The sequence below is a fragment of the Rhinatrema bivittatum genome, chromosome 6 (assembly GCF_901001135.1).
Source record: "Rhinatrema bivittatum chromosome 6, aRhiBiv1.1, whole genome shotgun sequence".
Classification (NCBI taxonomy): domain Eukaryota; kingdom Metazoa; phylum Chordata; class Amphibia; order Gymnophiona; family Rhinatrematidae; genus Rhinatrema; species Rhinatrema bivittatum.
This window is the reverse complement of record NC_042620.1, coordinates 208,803,200-208,823,253: the sequence shown is the minus strand read 5'-3', so window position 1 is coordinate 208,823,253 and position 20,054 is coordinate 208,803,200. Positions and strand designations below refer to the sequence as shown.

Genomic DNA, 20,054 nt, shown 5'->3' with positions numbered 1-20,054 from the left:
TAGGAGGCCCACCTAGTTACTCGAGGTGAGGTTTAGCTATTAGTGTAGGGTAGGAATGTGCAGAGGGACGCCATACGTTGCATTCGGGATTCGGATTCGTCGGGGGGCAGATATGTTGTATTCGGCCGTATGGCGCCCCGATACGTTAATATGTCGATTTCTGTTTGTTTCCCCACTAAAATTAAATTAACTACAACCCCCCAGCCCCCCCCCAAGACTTACCCAAAACTCCCTGGTGGTCCAGCAGGGGGTCCAGGAGCCATTTCCTACACTCACACCCTCTGTGCCAGTTTCAAAATGGCGCTGATAGCCTTTGACCTACTATGTCACAGGGGCTACCGGTGCCATTGGTCAGCCCCTGTCACATGGCCATCGGCACAATCTTGTGCTCCTACCATGTGACAGGGGCTGACCAATGGCACCGGTAGCCCCTGTGACATAGTATGGGCAAAGGCTATCGGCGCAATTTTGATTACTGGCAGCCGACGGTCCAAGTGCAGGAGGTCGTTCCCGGACCCCTGCTGGACTTTTGGCAAGTCTTGGGGGGGTCAGGAGGGTGGGGGGTTTGTTTAAATTGGTTTCTTTAGGCGGCCGAATAATTCGGCGAAGATTCGTATATTCGTGAGGAATCGCGATATGTTTCGCTTCCCCACGAATACAACGAATATGGCCACATCCGTTGCGGATTGCAAATACGTAGGGACCAAATGCACACCCCTAGTGTAGGGATTAGGGGCCACTTTGACGTTCAGAGTGAGACATACGAACAGAACATTTGAAAATATCCTGTTAACTTCAATTTCTGATATTAGTTTTGAATATTTTTCTCTTTTAATCTTATAAAATGCTGTCTGATGCATTAAACTGATCCATTGTATATAATAGTGCCTCTTCCTCCTTCCATGACATCAATACATTTTTATAGCCAACAATGACACATACAGATTTTATTCCCCTGCTACAAATTGTACTGGGTCATTCATATGAATGTAAATTCAAGAGTTTACCTGACCATTCCGTGGGGCTGATGCAATACAGTGCGCTCAGCGCAGTCTGACACGGGTTAAATAGGCGCTAATCTACCCCTAATGCAATAAGAGGATTAGCGCCTATTTAACGCGCATCCGACGCGTAGTGAATGAGAGAGCGCTAATCACATCCAAATGCTTGTGAATGAGGCTTACTCATTCACTTCGCATGCAATAAAATAAATGTGCATCTCAGACGCACATTTATCGCTCAGATATTCATGCCTGCCTGGAGTAGGCGTTAATAACTGAACGCGTGTAAAAGAAGTACAGAAAAGCAGAAAAAACTGCTTTTCTGTACTTCTTTAGTAAAAAAAAAAAAAAAAAAAAACCTCGGCAGACCGGCGCTTGGTTATGAAAACCGATGCCGAGTTTACCGGCGTCAGTCTTCATAACCGGCAGCCACCGCGGGATCGCGCTAGCAAGGAGGCGCTAAAGTCGCGCAAGCGACCCTAGCGCCTCCTTCCTAGCGTGACCCCCTAATTTGGATATTGCATGGCGCCCCCCTTGTGGGCGCCATGTGTACGTTAAGAAAGCGGGCTCTGAAAAGTCAGCGCCCACTTTCCTTGAAAATTATTGCATCGGCCCCTATGTCTGTATTCAGTATTTTTCCAGCAGACACTGTATTTTACTCCAGTAGGTTTAGAATTTAGGGCATCCTGTGAACATTTGGCAAAAATTGCCACTTTGATTCTTACATTTTAAACATAAATCATTATCCCACAATTGCATTGTAACATTTATTTCTGTAGTAATATAACTCTTATGAAGAATTTTAAAGTGAATTTCCCTCATATTAGCCATCAGCAGATGTTTATAGACTTGCCCAAAAGCTTCAGCGACATCTTTTTCTTCTATCAATATTCTCAAATCTTTGCCCCACAAAGTAGCCAAGATAACCAGATGACTTGTATTCAGTTCCTTCAGTTGACCCGGACCCCTCAACCTGTCCTTTAAGCCCTAAAACTTGAGATCTACAGACTTGCTCCTCATCTGGAGCAACATTAAAGATATGCGTACAACCAGCTGACGCGCACCATGGTCTCCAGTTTTAAAAGTCAGAGTTACAAGCGTAAGTCTTGGTCCCTCTCCAGAATGTCTGCGTCCCTCCCTTTTCCGGCCCTTATTCCTCACGTGCACATGGGTACATATATGCATACTTTGTGGCTTTTTAAAATCCATGTTGCTCACGTGCGGCCCACATATGTGTGTATGTGGGCATTTTTGCGCAAGCAATTGTTTTGAAATTGACCTGTATCTGATCTTTACTGTTAAAAATAAAATAACACAGAAATATCGGAGATCTGTAAGATAAAAGGAGTCAAGGCATTAACTCCAAAAAGAGGAGATATTCGAGTGCATAATAAACTTTGTTTTTTGATTCCCGTCCTGTAACCTTTGTATTTTTTTTCATATTTTTATGTACTTCTGAATTTCTTAGAATATAGGCACAGAGAAATATAAAATGCATTGCGTAACATACTAGGGTTGCTGAACACTGCAGAGCTTTCAAACAGGACTGGGCTGGGAAAGGCTAACTTTCAGTGTGGGATTTTGGCTACATCCCTAGTGGTCAAACAAGTACATAAATCACAAGTACAAATTTGGGGATGTGGAGGGCATCTGGTGAGCAAGAGGCAAGCATTGATGCGTGCACCAGCCAGTCATCAATCTCATCGGTTTTAAGCATATGATGTAGCATTCCTGTTCTCTGTCCTGGCGTTAACCAGCTAGCAAAAGATGTCAAGAGCAGCTGTATTCTAAATAGATTATTCTAGTGTTTTATTAAGTTTGATTTTAAAACTAGACAATAACCTGATTGTTTGAACTGAAAAATACCTAATCATTTTCACACGGCAGATTGTTAATGTTTCTTTCTTTGAAAAACATCGTTAATCTTGGGGATTGGTTTGTTCCCTATTCCTCTTGCTATGCAGTTCTGATTATGTTTAACTTTTGCAAGTTTTGTTTTAACTTGAGATGTTCTGATTTATATGTGATCAATGATATGTAATGGACGTGAACAACTTTTGTCATCTTCCCTCCCCATCCCCCACACCCAAGATCTGGACAACAATGGCTTCATTTCGGACTATGAACTTCATGACCTTTTTAAAGAAGCTAATTTGCCGTTACCTGGGTACAAAGTGAGAGAGATTATTCAGCGGCTTATGTCTGATGGAGACAGGAACAAAGATGGAAAAATAGGCTTTGATGAATTTGTTTATGTAAGTATTTCTAAATTCGAGAATTTGAGGCTCACCAATTTCATGTTGTTTTTTTTTCCTTTTTTTTTTTTTTTTTGTGAAAGGCTTAAGAACAGTTTTTGTTTCCCTTTGTGTTGTAGGTTCCTAAGGCCTAATTTAGTAAGGGAAATTTTTGCATTTTATGACCATGATGCAAATCCTTACTGAATAGGCCCCCTCAATATTGACATTCACAGAATTGTCTACTCTATCAGGTTAAATAGTAAGTTGTATTTGATTTGTGGTTTATTAAAACTTGCATGCACATTTGTGTGTTACAGTTATAACTGCATGTTTCAACAGCCCATTCAAGCTTATTTGTTCACAGCAAAACACGCAAGATTTTTTTTAAATTATTTTTTCTTCAAAACAAAAAATTGCAGGACCTGTTAAAAAAAAAAAAAAAAAAAAAATCATTGCTTACAAGTGCTGGTGTAGCAGTACTTGGCTACTTTTTCATTTTAAAATCTCATCCTCTTGGAGCTAGTTAGGAACTACTTCATTCTGTCAAGAGGAAATATTTATGCCTATATACAGTTCTCATCTATGTGCATCTCTGTATATGTAAAACATGGACGATGTAGGTATTCAGTAGTGAAGAACATTGGCTCATCCCCCCCTCCTCAGTTTACCCCAGCATATTAAGTATGATATATTTGTTGATGTGTGTTGACAATGAAGACATTGTTTTGTGTATAGCTTCATTTGTTCAGCATTTTGAATGAGATTTTAGGATAAATTCATGCATGAACCTCATGGTAGTAAAGAGAGACATAACTGAAGTCTTTTGTGAAAACAAGTACTGAGAGTTTGATCAGGGGAATGGATATTTTCTGGAGTTGCTCTTCGATGAAGCCAGCTGGTTTCATTGTATTCAGAGCTGAGGGACTCTACAGGAGATTGAGAGTGGTTTCCTATCCACTTAACCAACTTTTGGAAAGCTAGAAGACTGAAATACTTCTTTAAGGAAGAACATTTAAAACTGCAATCCATTTTTTGCCTTGAATTATTTTACTTTTCAGTAAATAGCCCATTTGCCAGGAATTGTGCAATGCACAGGAGCAGCAGTGTGCTCTTCAATTTGGAGAACAGTTAGTAGTTTCTGATATAAGATAATGTTGAAAAGAACAGTTTCAACTTGGTTCCAGCTCTTGTTGAACTAATTATAAAATCATCAGAAAGGAGCCACATGGTTTTACAGCTACTGATTAAAGACTGCCAGCAGAATGATTATTTTCCAGTTGCTAGCAATTCATTTTCATTGAAGGAAAGTAGAATACAAGTAAAAAATATATATATATATTTTGTTTTTTTCATTATACCTTAAATTGGAGGTGTGCTGTACCATTTTAAAGCAGTGGTCTGTAAACCTGAAACTTGTGACTTGAAATCCTGCCCTGTTACTGATTCAGTTTTAGGAAGCTTCTTTACTACCCTGTACTCCTAGTTACCCAGATGGAAATGGGAAGTGATAGTCTTCTCCCTACTCCTATTTGGAAATTATCTTCCCCGTTACATATTTTGTCTCAAAGATGGATGTAGGTGTCTTTCCAAAAGGATTACATTATTAAAGCTTATTGGAATTGTTTTATATAAAAGAAGTGATATAATTCTGTAACCTGAATTTGCATTCCAAATTAAATGCATAGGTTATCTCTGTACACAAAAGGGAATACGTGAAAAACTGATCTGATTCTTAAAGGAGGTGACTGAAAAAATAAAGGCCAAAAGAACAGCTTTCAAGAAGCATAAAGGATCCCAAAAAGAGGAACACAGGGAAGAATACCTGGCGAAACTGAGGGAGTCGAAGAAAAAAATCAGGAAAGCAAAAGGTCGGGCAAGATGAAAGGATTGTCAAAGAGATAAAGCAAGGTGACAAAACATCTTTCAGATATATCAGAGAAAGAAGGGCTGCCCGAAGTGGTATAGTGAAATTGTAAGGTGACAAGGAGCAGTGTGTGGAGAGAGACAAAGAAATGGCAGAAATATTAAAGAGATACTTCAGTTATGTGTTCACTAAAGAAGATCCTGGCGATGGATCGTTGCTGGTTGAGAAGACTGTAGATGGATGTAGGGTAGATGAAACTCAGTTTACAGGAATGTATTGGAACAGCTAGGAAAACAAAGTGGACAAGGTCATGGGGCCAGATGAGATACATCCCAGGATACTGAGGGAGAAGAGAGGTGCTGGTGGGTCCTCTGAAAGACCTGTTTTTAATAGGTCCCTGGAAAGGGGAATGGTGCTGAGTGACTTGAGAAGAACTGTGGTAGTCCCGCTTCTCAAGAATGACAACAAAGAGGAGGCTGGAACTGACAGACCGGTTAGCCTTATCTCGGTGATGGAAAAATTAATGGAGTCTGCTGAAAGAAAGGATAGCAAACTATCTACAAACTGGTAGGTTTCTAGACCCAAGGATTCACTAGGGGAGGTTCTGTCAGACAAATCTGTTTGGTTTTTCTGATCGGGTGACTAGAGAATTGGATCAAGGAAGAACGTTTGATGTGATTTACTTGGATTTCAGCAAAGTATTGATACAGTCCCACATAAGAGACTCGTGAATTAAATGAAAAGCTTGGGACATCACCAAGATGGTGGAGTGGATTACAAACTGGTTGACTGACAGGAGACAGCATGTAATGGAAAATGAAATCTACTCTGAAGAGAGAATGGTATTAAGTGGAGTGCCACAAAACTCTGTTTTGCGACTGGTTCTGTTTAATATCTTTGATAGTGACATTGCGGAAGGAATAGAAGGTAAAGTTTGTCTATTTGTGGATGATGCTAAGATCTACAACAGAGTGGACATGCCTGAAGGAGTAAAGAACATGAAAAGTGATTTAAGAAAGTTTGAAGAATAGTTGAAGGTTTGGCATCTGTGATTCAGTGCCAAGAAGTTCAGAGTCATGCATCTGGGAATGATGATCCAAATGAGCTGAATGTGATGAGGGTTGAAAGACTAATGTGCACATACTGGGAGAGGGACCTTGGAGTGATAGTGTCTGGCGATCTGAAGGCGATGAAACATTGTGATAAGGTGATAGCTAAAGCCAGAAAAATGCTGGGCTGCATAGAGAGAGAATAAGCAGTAAGAAAAAGGCCATAATACCCTTGGACAGGTACTTGGTGATGCTTCACCTGGAGTACTGTGTTCAGTTCTGGAGACCGTATCTCAAAAAGCATAGAGACAGGTTGGAGTCTGCCCAGAGAAGGGTGACCAAAATGGTGTGGGGGGTCTGTTTCAGAAGATTGAGGCTTAATGATCTAAACATGTATATTCTCAAAGAGAGGAGGTGCAGGGGAGGGATATGATACAGACCTTCAGATACCTGAAAGGTTTTAATGATGCACAATCCTCAAACCTTTTCTGTTGGAAAGCAAACAGAATTAGGAGTCACGAAATGAAACTCCAGGGGGGATGACTCGGAATCAACATCAAGAATATTTCTTCACAGAGAGGGTGGTGGATGCCTGGAGTACCCTTCCAGAAGACAAAAACAGTAAACAAATTCAGAAAGTCATGGTATAAACATACTCCGCTTTGAGGGGCAGGAGGGGAATAGGATTCAGATGACAACCTATGCTGGATCCTGACTTTTAAAGCCTGGGGTACTGATATGCAGACATTAAGGGAAAAGTGCAGGACTGCTTCTAAGGCCAAGTTGAAAATAAAAGAACGTTCAAGCAGCATTGTCTGGATTATCAAGAAGGCCACTTGCCCTGTAAAAAATGTTGGTAGGTAATTTTGTTATGGGTGTGACGGTGCTTGGTTTTGATAATATTACTATCCTTAACATAAGGCTTGGGGGTAACCTGCACGGAGTGTTAGTTACTACCATAAGAAACTTGCTAGGCAGACTGGATGGACCATTTGATATTTTTCTGCTGTCATTACTATGTTATGAAAAATTGGCTAACTAACGGGCCGATACAGAAAACTTCGCGGGAGAGCGGGCGAGCACCCACTCTTCCGGGTGCGCGATCCTGTAAATAAATTTATGTAAATGAGGGCCTGCGGTAAAAGGAGGTGCTAGGGACTCTAGCACCTCCTTTTTGACAGAAGCTGCGGCTGTCAGCGGGTTTGACAGCCAACGCTCAATTTTACCGGCGTCTGTTCTCGAACCCGCTGACAGCCACGGGTTCGGAAAATGGACTCCGGCTAAATTGAGCATCCATCTTCCAACCCGCGGGCAGATTTTACATTTTTAATTTTTTTTTACTTTTGGGGCCTCCGACTTAATATTGCTATGATATTAAGTCGGAGGGTGTACAGAAAAGCAGTTTTTTCTACTTTTCTGTACACTTTCCCGGTGCTGGCCGAAATTAACGCCAGCCTTTGGGCAGGCGTTAATTTCTGAAAGTAAAAAGTGCGGCTTGGCTGCACATTTTACTTTCTGGATCACGCGGGAATGACTAATAGGCCCATCAACATGCATTTGCATGTTGCAGGCACTATTAGTTTTTGGGGGGGGGGGGTGGTTGGCTGCACGTTTTCGACATGCTATTTTACCCCTTATACAGTAAGGGGTAATAGCGCGTCGAAAACGTGCAGCCAAACGCGGGCTAACGGTGCACTCCACCGGAGCGCACTTTACTGTTTCAGCCCGGATGACATGCCCTGCTACCAATAAAATGTAATCTTCTGAAAGCTTTAAATAGCATATGCTGTCACTTAAGGTAATGAAGGAGCAATGGAGTACTGCATTACTTAAGAGTATTTATTTAAACTTTGAGGACTATTAGGTTCACCCACACTGTTATATGCACATTAGTGAGTTGATGCACAGCTGCTTCCGGTTTTGTTCACAATCTTGTGTTGCATGCACACCTGCTTTTAAGATTGTTCTGCTTTCCTCAAATGTGTTTTATGAATTTACTGCAGCATAACCGCAAAATATATATCATTTGCATTTTTTTAGCAGTGTTTGTTTTTTGTTTTTTTGTTTTTTTATGTCTCACAAATGGATTAGTCCCACCCTTTTCTGGTTATGGTTTTCTCTGCTCAATTACCCAGCAGTCTTGGCAGGTTACAACAATATCACAAAAATGATCTAAAATATGCAAACTAGAAACAGAAGTGTGGTGGCAGGAAAAGACTGTATGGCCTATCTAGTCTGCCCATCCACACCAACAATTCAACTTAGAGTTCTTATCACTTTCTCAGATTCCCCGTGTTTATCCCATGCTTTCTTGAAATCGGATGCTGTCTGTCTCTACCACCTCTCCGGGGAGGCTGTTCTATACATCCACCACCCTCTCTGTAAAACAAAGGCCCCAAAATGTTAGAAGGGAAAACAAAAATCATAGTTCTTTGCAGTGGTGGTTATAAGCTGTTTTGGTAAGGGGAAGGGGAACTGTAAAGTTAATTTTCAAGTGATATAAGTGCTATGTAAACTTTTAAAATGATCTGTTGACCATTGTGCAGTATTGTGTTTAAAATGTAACTTTTTTTGTGAAATTGTCTTGAACTGTAGATATTTCAAGAACTGAAAAACAGCGAAATTGCGAAGACTTTCAGAAAAGCAATAAATCGAAAAGAGGGGATTTGCGCCATTGGTGGAACATCGGAGCTGTCCAGCGAAGGAACGCAACATTCCTACTCCGGTATTTTAAAAGCACACTTGCTTTAGGCATTCTGCTTTTTTAAAAAAAAAATATATATACCGCATTAGCAGTTTGTTGGGGGGGGTGGGGTTGTTTGTATTTTTAAAAACATGATGATATTGTGCAGACTCAAAATAATTATGATCTGGAGTTAAAATCACTGCTGGGCAGGAGGATGATGCGCAGCAGGCAAATACTATAGGGCTCAGGTTTCTTTTATCACCTGCCAATTTCATGTGAACTCTCGTGGATAAGACAGCACCGGAGTGGGGGTAGAGGAAACTGGCACATGACACTGCTACCCACCATGGTTGAGAGTGGGCAGCTGGCGGCCCCACACCAGCCTTTTTAAAAACGATTTACAACTCACTTTAGAAGTTATGTTGGGCAGCAGAACACTAACAAGAAAGTGTCCACCAATTGTTTTGAAAGGGGTTGCATTTCCTCACAAAGTGTTCTGTAAAATTTTGGACTATCTCTAAAATGCTGGTCATGCTCTCCTTTTAAACTAAGGAGAATCTTAGAAGCTGAGTAAACAGAGGATACATTTATCAGCTTAGATCAGATAAGTATATACACATACTGTTCTTTGTAAAAGTTCTGCCAATATTTGGGCAGATGACACATAATTGTTTTTGCATTCGGTTGTTTTGTTGGTGAGGTATTTCATTTCTCAGTTATGCATTCCTTTCCGTGTTTGTGCGTGCTCTTTGCAGTGTGCACTAAAAGGTGTCTGTCAGCCCAGTGTGCCACTCCCTTCCCAGCCAGCCGATTAAAATTCTGCATTTAACTTTTTCTTTTTAAGCACACACATCCCACCCCTGGCTTCCCCATTTACCTCTCCACTTCCTTTTCCCTAGTTGCTATTGGCCCATCAGTGCTGCACTCCAAAATAGTGTTGGCCATTGGCTGGTTGATCACTTTTGCCCCATGTAGACCCTGGGAATCTCATATGATGACGGTGAGGGCCAAGGGGATAGGAAGGATGCAGAGAGAGAGCCTGGGGGAGCCTTTTCAAAAGTTTAAGGTACCTTTTTTAATTGGCAGGGGTGGGCAGGGTGTGTGAGAACTAAGTGAATGTTCACATTTCCTGTTTTATTTTAAATGAAATCACGTCCCTAGTTTACTGTACGAAACAATAGGGGCTGACTGGAGTAGAAAATATAGAATAGAGTAGCAGCTTAGTGGCTAAAGCTTAGAGCTATGACTTGAGAACCAGGGAAGCCAGGGTTCAAATCCTCCTTCCTCCCACTAACGCTCCTTGTCACCTTTGGCAAGTTGCTTTACAGTCTGTTGCCTCAGATACAAACTTAGGGGCCTGATTTACTAAGCATTTTTCCCATAGACACACAATGGGAGAAAAGCCTTAGTGAATCACACCCTTAGAATGTAAACCCTCCAGGGCAGGGAAATTCCTACTATACCTGATTATTACTTGCCTTGAACTCAAGTTTGGAAAGGCAAGTAATCAAATCTAAAATCCAAAAATAGCATGGAAGGGTTTGTGGGATGTTCTGTTAATTGTAGGAAGACACCTTTTTTTTTTTTTTCCCTCAGTCTGATCTCTATAACCAGAAATGTCTATAAGCAAACATGGTTCTTAGTATAACTTAATTTGATTAAAAGTATATAAGCATGCCCTTGACAAAGAAACCTGCCTGTTCTTTGATTGTCACTCTAAGGTGTAGAGCAAGCTGCTGTGATATTTCACTGCTGCTCAGAGGCCATCTGGATGACATGGAGAGAGAAGTCACACAAGCTGGCAGTTTACATATACAAACTTGTAATGGTGAAGCTTAAATTTTTTTCTTTATTTGAAGACTTAGATTATGTTGAGATATAGAACTATCATTTTCTTGGCTACTTAGAGATCTATGTGTACATATATTTGGACTCATGGTAACGGGCACAAGAGGTTTGAAACTTGAGAGCAGTAGTTCCAATCATCAGGGCTTAAACCTTAGTTATTGTCCATTCACATATCTTGCCTATTATATTTATATAATATCAAATGGGTAACCCACAGGTATAATTCTAACGAATAAATAATATCTAGATACCTGTGTATTGTTTATCTCATTTATTATTTTTAAATCTTTAAATACAATTTCATTATACAACTAATACACTTTAAAACATCACCCCTTCATTCACACCACATACACACATGCTCAATCATTAAACAAAATATTGCACCTGATTCTAATACAACAATTCACCTATACTAATGCATTTAAGTACATCCATATACCATTTATCAAAATAGTATTACATTCAAGATAGCTCAAAAAAAGTTTTTTTTATTGCATTTGTCAGTTTTTATTAAACAAACAATTATCAGCTTATCTTCCTCTTAGTTCCCTTTCATTTTATTTGTTCATAAATTTCTTCCTTATTGTTGTACATTCCCGACGGCAAGCTTTCGTTTCACCGAGGTGGTTTCCTCAGGGGACCATTATCAATTCTATAATTTCTTTTGAAGAACGGGAACTTCTCTATACAACGTATAGGATGATTGTTGCATGTGCTATTGTTACTAAAACCATCACCTTAAATATATAAATATATAAATGTTATTATCCACAAATTCACATCATAAAATATATTGTATCAAAAGAAATTATTAATCCAGTCACCATCCTTAAAAACCCAGCAAACCCGCTTACCTTTATATCCATCTGTGTAATTTCTTACCACTATTATTCTTAACTTCTTCTGTTAATCAAAACCTACCAATGAAACCAAAACATAATTTAATCCACCTCCAAATGCCTCATCAATTTGTATAGCTTCATTCTTATACATCCACTAACCTTCCAAATTCCACTATTTGTTTTCAATACCGTCAGCGTCAAACTGCAGCGTATTCAAACTCAACTTCTTACACTATGGCGCTGCCTTCATACACGCCACTCTTTCACATGCGCTCAATAGTTGTGTCACAAACGCTGATTCCAATACAACATTTTCATCTACAATGAATAACAACCCTTTTATTAACTTTTAAACTAACCAAAGTTTTACTCTTAATACTTATGAATTAACAACACACCTTACCTTCTAACATCCTCACACTTGTGCTGCACCTTTCCCAAAAATGCCGCGGTTGCGCATTGCTTACTATCCACACCCTTATATTTTGAACGTCCCTCCTCTCAAACGTATCAGCTGTCACCACTTCTCTACATGAATTAACCACTATCATTGGTCAGACCATTCTATAGAAATGCACTCCATTCTATTTCTAGATTGAGGCCACCAGGGGTCACCGTTCCCCACTGAAAAATATACCGTTGTTCTTTTTTAGTTAACACCGTTGTTATATTACCCCCTCTACTTAGTTCAACTTGATTTAATACACAGAATTTCAACTCCTGGACATTGTGCCTTTTCTCTTGCCAGTGTTGAACCAACGGGGCATTTTCTCTTCGGGTGCGTATATTACTTAGATGTTCAATTATTCTGGTTTTTATTTTCCTCTTGGTGTGTCCTATGTAATAAAGCCCACATGGGCATACAATTACATATATAACCTGCGCTGATTCACAGTCAAACCTCCTGGGTAAATAATATGTGCACCCCGTCGATGGTATACTCAAAGAAGATGTCATATATACCTGGGGACATACCACACAACGACCACACTGATATTGACCTTGTTCATCATTTATCAACCTTGGTGTAGGCAAAATCGTAGACGTAAGCATATCCCTCAGAGCACGTCTCTTTTTATATGCAAAACTAGGAAACTCCTTAAACACTCCATCATCCTTAATGATAGTCCAATATCGGTAAACAATATCTTTGATATACATCACTTGGTGAGAAAAGGGCAACGTACATACCATCCTTGTCAGTGGAGTTTTATTTCCAGTAATTAATAAATTTTCTCTATTTGCATAAAGAGCCCGTTTGTAAGCTTTCCTGACTATCTTTCTTTGTAACCCCTTTCTAAAAATCTGTCCACCAATTCCTGTGCCTTTAATTTAAATTCATTTACTGTGGTGCATAATCTTCTCAATCTTAAAAATTGGCTAATCGGGATATTCTCCTTAAGGCGTTTCGGGTGAAAACTAGAAAATTCTAGAGTAGTATTCCTATCGGTCATCTTCCTATAGATTGTTGTATGGAGTTTACCTAGATTCTTATACACATACAGATCCAAAAACGATACCCTCTGTTGACTAACAGTGAATTCAAATTGTAAATTTACATCCACTGTATTAATCCAAATTTTAAATTGCTCCAATCTGTCTTTATTTCCCACAAAAATACAGAAAATGTCGTCAATAAAACGTTTCCATGTTCTTATTTCCCCCCAAAATTGTGAACCATAAATGAACCTGCTTTCAAAATTAGCCACATATAGGCATGCCACCGATGGCGCAATAGGGGACCCCATTGGAATGCCTTTTACCTGATGGTAATACTTCCCATCAAATTGAAAAAAACTTTTTTTTAATATTATAGTAGCCAATTGAATACACAGTTGTTTTTTCTTATCTGAGCAATCAGATTCATTCATTATATCTTGTACAATGCTCACCGCTTCCTCCTGCGGAATGTTAGTATATAATGAGGAAATATCCGCTGTCACCAACCACCACTCATCCTCTATATTATCATGCTGTTCTAAAGACCTAATGAAATCCGCTGAATCTTTAATATAAGAAGATATTGACTGTACTTTTACCTGTAACCAGTGATCAAGGTATTTAGCAATGGGTTCAAATAAAGAGCCAATTCCTGAGACTATGGGCCTCCCAGGAGGGGACACCATACTCTTATGAATTTTCGGCACGGCATAAAATACAGGACATACTGGTGTACTTTCAAAAAGGTAATCCGCCAATTTACGATCTATAACTTTATCTTTAACCGCTTGCTGGATCAACAAATAAAGTTCATTCTGAATACCCTCAGTGGGATCACTATCCAAAAAATGGTAAAAGTCAGTATCCAATAATTGGCGATTTACCTCATCTATGTATTGAACTCTGTCCATAATTACCAATGCCCCTCCCTTGTCCGCCGGCTTTATCACTATACTAGTGTCCTGTCCCAACTGTTGTATTATATTTATAACAATTGTATTATATTTATAACAATTGTATTATATTTATAACAATACAAACGTCTGTTCAAAAATGAATGCACATCTGTATTCACTCACTTCGTGATAGGATCAGAAAGGGTTGATTTATGCTGGCTACAAGCTGTTCAGGATTCATCTTAGGAAATGAGGAAGCCAATGAGAAGAGATAGGAAGTGACATCTGTCTGAATGGAAGTGTAGCAGTGAGCTCCTGGCCCTATTGAACAGAATCTGCCAAGTAAACTCATAAGAGGAGGATGGAGGCTAAAAAGAAAGCCCTGGACTTCAAGCAATTTTCTTTTAGTAAACATGCTGGCAAGTTCGTCGAGGAACCATGTGGGTCAGAAAAGGCAGGCTGCAATTAACCGGAAATAGGGCCAGAGTGTGGTGTTCTTGTTCAGGCACTGTCAGCAGATAATTTACCCTCCAGAGCCAAATTCAAAGTTCTGTGAAATTGGGTAGGAAATGAAAACCCATAAACAAATTCGTACCATGATGTTGGACTTTTTTGGGAGGCGATTTCAGAGCTAGGCCGACACGTCAAACAAATGATCATGCTTCTGGACACACATTCCGAGACTATTGACCAGCTTAAAGGGCAATGCCGTGACTGGGTTCAGAACAGGCTGCATTAGCTGACCAGATCGGGAATCTTGAAAATAGGACATGCTGTTCTAATCTTTGCTTCTAGAGAGTGCCAGAGAAGCCTGCCTACAAAGGCTGTAAATCTGCAGTGGTATTAATCTGCAAGGCCATCCCATCCATCTATGATGCAGCTGATAGAACAGCTATCTCTGATATCACTTTGGAATGCATATATAGGGCACTGGGATCAAGGAGTTGTAATTGCCTGAGAGATACTTCCTGCTTTCACACTTAAGCTCTTAAAGGTAAAATCTGTGAGTTGGCGTGAAAGAAGGCTGAGTGGTCTTGGGATGGTTGCCAAATTAATATTTATGCTGATATTGTCCTATCTACGTTATGTGAGCACCAGGAACTTAATGAGGTGGCTGCGAATTTGAGGAACGAGAGCATTGGCTACTGGTGGACCTTTCTGTTTGGGCTTCTTTTTAAGATATAGGGAGCTGTGGATTGAGAACCAGGAAAGCCAGGTAATGGAGGCACAGGAAGTTCTGAGAGCGGCGGGACTAACAACTAATTTTACGACCCAGAGATCTTAAGCTGTGCTACCGCGTAAAGATATCTATTCATGTTTGCAAAGGAGGCAAGAGGCTATGTTGGCAAGTGGGAGAAGCCTTTTCTCAAGTAGCTCTGTGTGAAGTTTCTCCTAGCTGTTGAGAGTTCCTGATTTATTTTTTTTTTGACATATTTAGTATCACTTAGACTTGGCTGGTTCAAATGTTAAATTTTGTATGTCATTAGCTAAATTTTATGGTTATTTGCCTGTTCTGCTTTATGTATCTTGTGATTCCTATTAAGTTTTGGCTTACTTGTTGAATATTGTCTTCATATGCTATGGGGATGGATGGGTTGTGGGCTTTATCGTGCTGATGACTACATCCCCTATTAGTGAGGTGCATCTGCAAAAGAGAATAGGTAGATCATGTTTTTTTGGAAAAGAGATGGGGGGGAACAATGGGAGTGGAGAATAGAGTAATGCATAAGTGTGGGAAGGGACGCTTTCGGGGTGTGAGGGGTTGGTGTTACAGGTGTGTAGGTGATATTCTTAGAAGAAGATGCTTTAAAACTTCTATTTCACTATGGAGGGAAGGTATATGAAGTGGGGATTAGTTTTTGGAGATTGGAGCTTTTTTTTTTTTTTCTCTCTTCAATTACTTAAACCAGGGGTCAGGAATCTTTTTGGCTGAGAGAGCCATGAACGCCACATATTTTAAAATGTAATTCCATGAGAGCCATACAATATGTTTAAAACTAAATACAAGTAAATGTGTGCATTTTATGTAAGATCACACTTTTAAAGTACAATAAGTCTCTGAAAATATTACACCAGGCCTTAAGTCACCAATTCATCTCCTATTAGGAAAACGGACCAAGTCAGGCTGCTATAGAGTCCTACACAGAAACTACACGCCAGCAGAAAACCTCACCTGAATCACATGCTGACCCTCACCTAACATAGAATAAAGAAACCAAAACGCATAACTAGAAGCATGCAGAAAAAACTGAACTGGAAACTGCAACAAGCCAGAATCTCTATATGCAGTGTAACAAAGGAAAAAAGAAACATCACCCATCCTTATAAAACAAATCAAGAAATATAAAATCATCAGCAGTAAAACTGTACTAACAAAAAGAACATATTTCGAAACAGCTGATGAGTGGAATATCCAATAATTAAAAACTCATATAAAAAATTTCCAGATACCAACAAAATATTTCAAAATAGCAGACACACAGACCCAGTAATGAAAAATAATAAGGATACAAAAAATTTTTTGCTCTGCATACCTGGGAACGTTTGATATCCAGGTGTCCTGAGATTGTTCTGAATTAGCAGGAGGCGGGGTGGTTTGCTTGGAACTTTCTCCTCTCTCTGTCACATACCAGCGCTCTCTCTCACACTGGCTCTCAATGACACACCTATACACACATGCTCTCAGTCACTCACATATACACATGCTTTTTCTCTCTCACTTATATAGGCTCTTAATTACACATTTACACACATGCTATCTATCTTTTCACGCTTACACACACACAGGCTTTCAATCACATAAATACATGCTGCATTTTTTCTCTCACACACAGACTCTCATTCACATGCTTACAAACATGTCCTCTCTTTCTCTCATTTACACACAGGCTCTCAATCACATACTCACATGCTCCATCACCTAAACCAGCTCTCAATCACACACAGACACACATGCTCTCTCTTACTTATACACACAGGCTCTTAATCATACATACACATGATCTCTCTCACACACAAAGGATCTCAATCATACACACATACTCTTTCACACAAACAGGTTTTCAATCACAAACTTACACATACAGGTTCCCAATCGTAAACTTACATTCATGCTCTCTCTCTCACAGGCAGGCTCTCAATCACAGACATACTCTCTTTCACATATACAGGCTCTCAATCATTCACATACATGCAATCTCTCACACACAGGATCTCAAACACACATGCTTGCTCGCTCATTCACTCTCTCTCTCCCCCACCCCCACCCCGGGAACTCGCGGCAGCAGCAGCCTCCTCCCAACGCTAGCCTCCTTCATTTTCAGCCCTCGCGGAGGAGGAGTCCCATCGGCCGCGGTTGAAGCTCTTCTTTATTTTCCTCCAAGCCGTGCTGCATAGTCTTCTTTTCGTCGGACCGACGCTGACCACACTAGCGTGGTCTCTTCTTGCCGTGCACGCACCCGATGCTCACCACTTCCTCTTCCGGGCCGTGGGGGGGGGGGGGCGGGAAGAAGAGAGCATGCCGGTGCCGCCGACTCCAGCTATTCTGCCGCGTTCCGCCCGGGCTGACAGCATTTTAAGCCTGGGCGGAGGAGGACCAGGGAGCAGCTGGGTCAGCGGGGGACTGGAAAGTGTGGCGACACACTGATTTAGTAGATTTGTCTGCGAGCCAGATGCAGTCATCAAAAGAGCCATATCTGGCTCGCGAGCCGTGGTGGACATCTGGCAGTAGCACTTCCCCACCTCGAGAAACTACACTTTCTACTCTAAACCCCATGATTCTTATTCACGTATTGACTTTTTCTTGGTCAACAAAGGGGTAATGAATCAGGTGACAGACAAAGATGAGTTCCAATATGTGGTCAGATCATGCCTCCATTTTGAGTGACCTGTATTTCTCACAGTATGACACTGGGAAGTAGTATTGGAGACTAAATGACAATTTATTGAATGATGACACATTTTGTACACAAGTGATGAGAGATATTCAGGAGTGTTTTTTTAATTTAATATCCAGGAGGCTACGTCCCCAGCAATTATTTTAGAATGCTTGAAAGAAGTGGTATGGGGGAAAATAATTTCACAAGCCTAATATAAAAAAAAAAATGGAAAAAGAGAAAAGTGATTTACAGAAGAGAATTGTTTCTCCTGAAAAAGTGTGCAAACAATCGATCACACAAGGTGCTCCGGCAATTAACTGAGGCAAAGAAGAGATATGCATGCTAGAGTTAGATATTATTGTCCATCGGCTTGAAGTAACATGTTGTATACATTTTGAAGGGGGGAATAATGGCGGAAAATTATTAGCTCTTAGATTGAAAACTTTATCAACTCAGTCTGTAGCAAAACTTAAGTGGCTAGACAGTAAGATCGTTATGAGCACCATGGACATTATAAAGTGTTTATAAAGTGTTTCTCTCAGTTTTATGCAAAATGTAGTAAAATAGGAGGCTGATATTGAGAGCTATTTGAGTTATATATCGCTCCTGGCTCTAACTGATGAACACCAGCTATTATTGGACAGGTTAATTACTACTGCAGAGATATTGCAGGTTGTTAAATCACTTAAACCTGGCAAGACTCCAGGGTTAGATGGTTTCTCAGCTAGATTCTATAAATGTTTTGCCCCGAATTGATATTATCATTCACCAATATGTTTGATTATCTTAGAAATGGAGGCTCCCTCCCACATGATGCAAACATGGCAGGAATATCTCTAATTGCAAAGCCAGGAAGGGATCCAACTCTTTGCAGGTCTAAAAGATCTATATCCCTTCTTAATATTGACTTTAAGATATTGGCCAGGATACTTGCTGAGTGTCTGAATGGTGTAATCACATCTCTGATACACCCTGACCAGGCTGGCTTTATTTCCAATAGGACAACTGCAGACAGTGTGTGTAAAATTTTACACATCTGGTTGGTTAAGAAGGAAAATGTTCCATCCCTTCTCTTAACTGTTGATGCTGAAAAAAAAAAAAAAGAGGGAATTTCTGATCTCACTCGTTTTCATAAAATATCTAATTTGGGTTAAAACCACATGAGGGTATAGATATATTTTTGAACCAGGGATTCAAACCCCCCAAACTCACCCCCCCCCCCTCCAGTCCCACAAGTGCTGCATATGATAAACTCCGCTCACTCTCCACTTACGAAATGCTCCCAGCGGTATGCAAGCAGAGAATGCATAATTGTGAGAGAGATGAGAACTATAAAAATAATCCCTCTGACCTACCAACCTACTGCAGCCACTGGGAACAAACTTTTAATGTGTTGGTTAATGAGGGTGGGATTACCAATAACTCTCTTCAAGTTTTGTTTTGGCTTTAGTAAATAGACCCTTTCGTGAATTAACACACCAGTTTAGATTTTTAAAGCACTAAAGTACAGATGTATTGAAAACAGAAAAAGTCCTTTGCAAACTGGCCGGATCACACTGCTGCAGTAAATGGTCTTTGACGTATAAAAAGAAATTGTGGTTCTAATATGACTTGCTCTTTTTCAAGGAGAAATGTTTTGGTGGCGGAGAGGGTATGGCCAAGCTTGTGTGCTGGGGGGTGTACCCTGGGCACTGCTTGCATCACCATTCTGCCACGGTGTGGCTGCAGCAGATCCCATCCTGCTGTGGCTGAAGAGAGACCCAGCGTAGCTGTGATGGAAACCATTTTATTGCAGCCAAAGAAACACCCCTGGGGGGGGGGGGGGGGGGAGTGTTGTTTTTGCCCAGGGTGCCATTTGCCCTAGAACCGGTCCAGGGTATGGACTTTTATCTTGTAGAATTCTTGTAAACAAACTTCTCCCATGTGTGTTTTCATTGTGGTTTCATTATTTAAAAAATATTTTTAAAAATCTCCGCACTATTAAGTCCTAAACCCACATGATAGAACAAATTGTTATTGTGGTTTGCTTATGGTCATTGTTGTCATTTTCTAATGTACATTCCTGTATAGGTCATGGGTTTGGTGCTGCAGTGTTACCAATTTCAGAATTTCAATTATGAATTTACAACTGTAAGTTACTCTGAGTGGAAAATAGGATGGTGATTCTTAATATGCTCATAAACGCCAAATCCCACACACCAATTTTTAGCGAAAACATTTTTTTCCTCACATGAATTCTTAAAGAAAAAATCTTATGACAGTACACCGAAGTAGTTCATAATATTAGGACCTTCTTTTAAAAGACAATAC

General features: G+C 40.2%; 1 protein-coding gene across 5 annotated transcripts in view; it reads left to right on the top strand.

The window, feature by feature from the left end:
• PLS3 (plastin 3) overlaps positions 1-20,054 on the top strand; it is a 228,319-nt gene that overhangs the window by 146,743 nt on the left and 61,522 nt on the right. For all 5 annotated transcript variants that reach the window (XM_029606503.1, XM_029606506.1, XM_029606505.1 and 2 more), the window contains 2 exons: positions 3,093-3,256; positions 8,747-8,876. In XM_029606503.1, the coding sequence (XP_029462363.1) occupies positions 3,093-3,256; positions 8,747-8,876 (294 nt within the window). The remainder of the gene's footprint in view (positions 1-3,092; positions 3,257-8,746; positions 8,877-20,054) is intronic.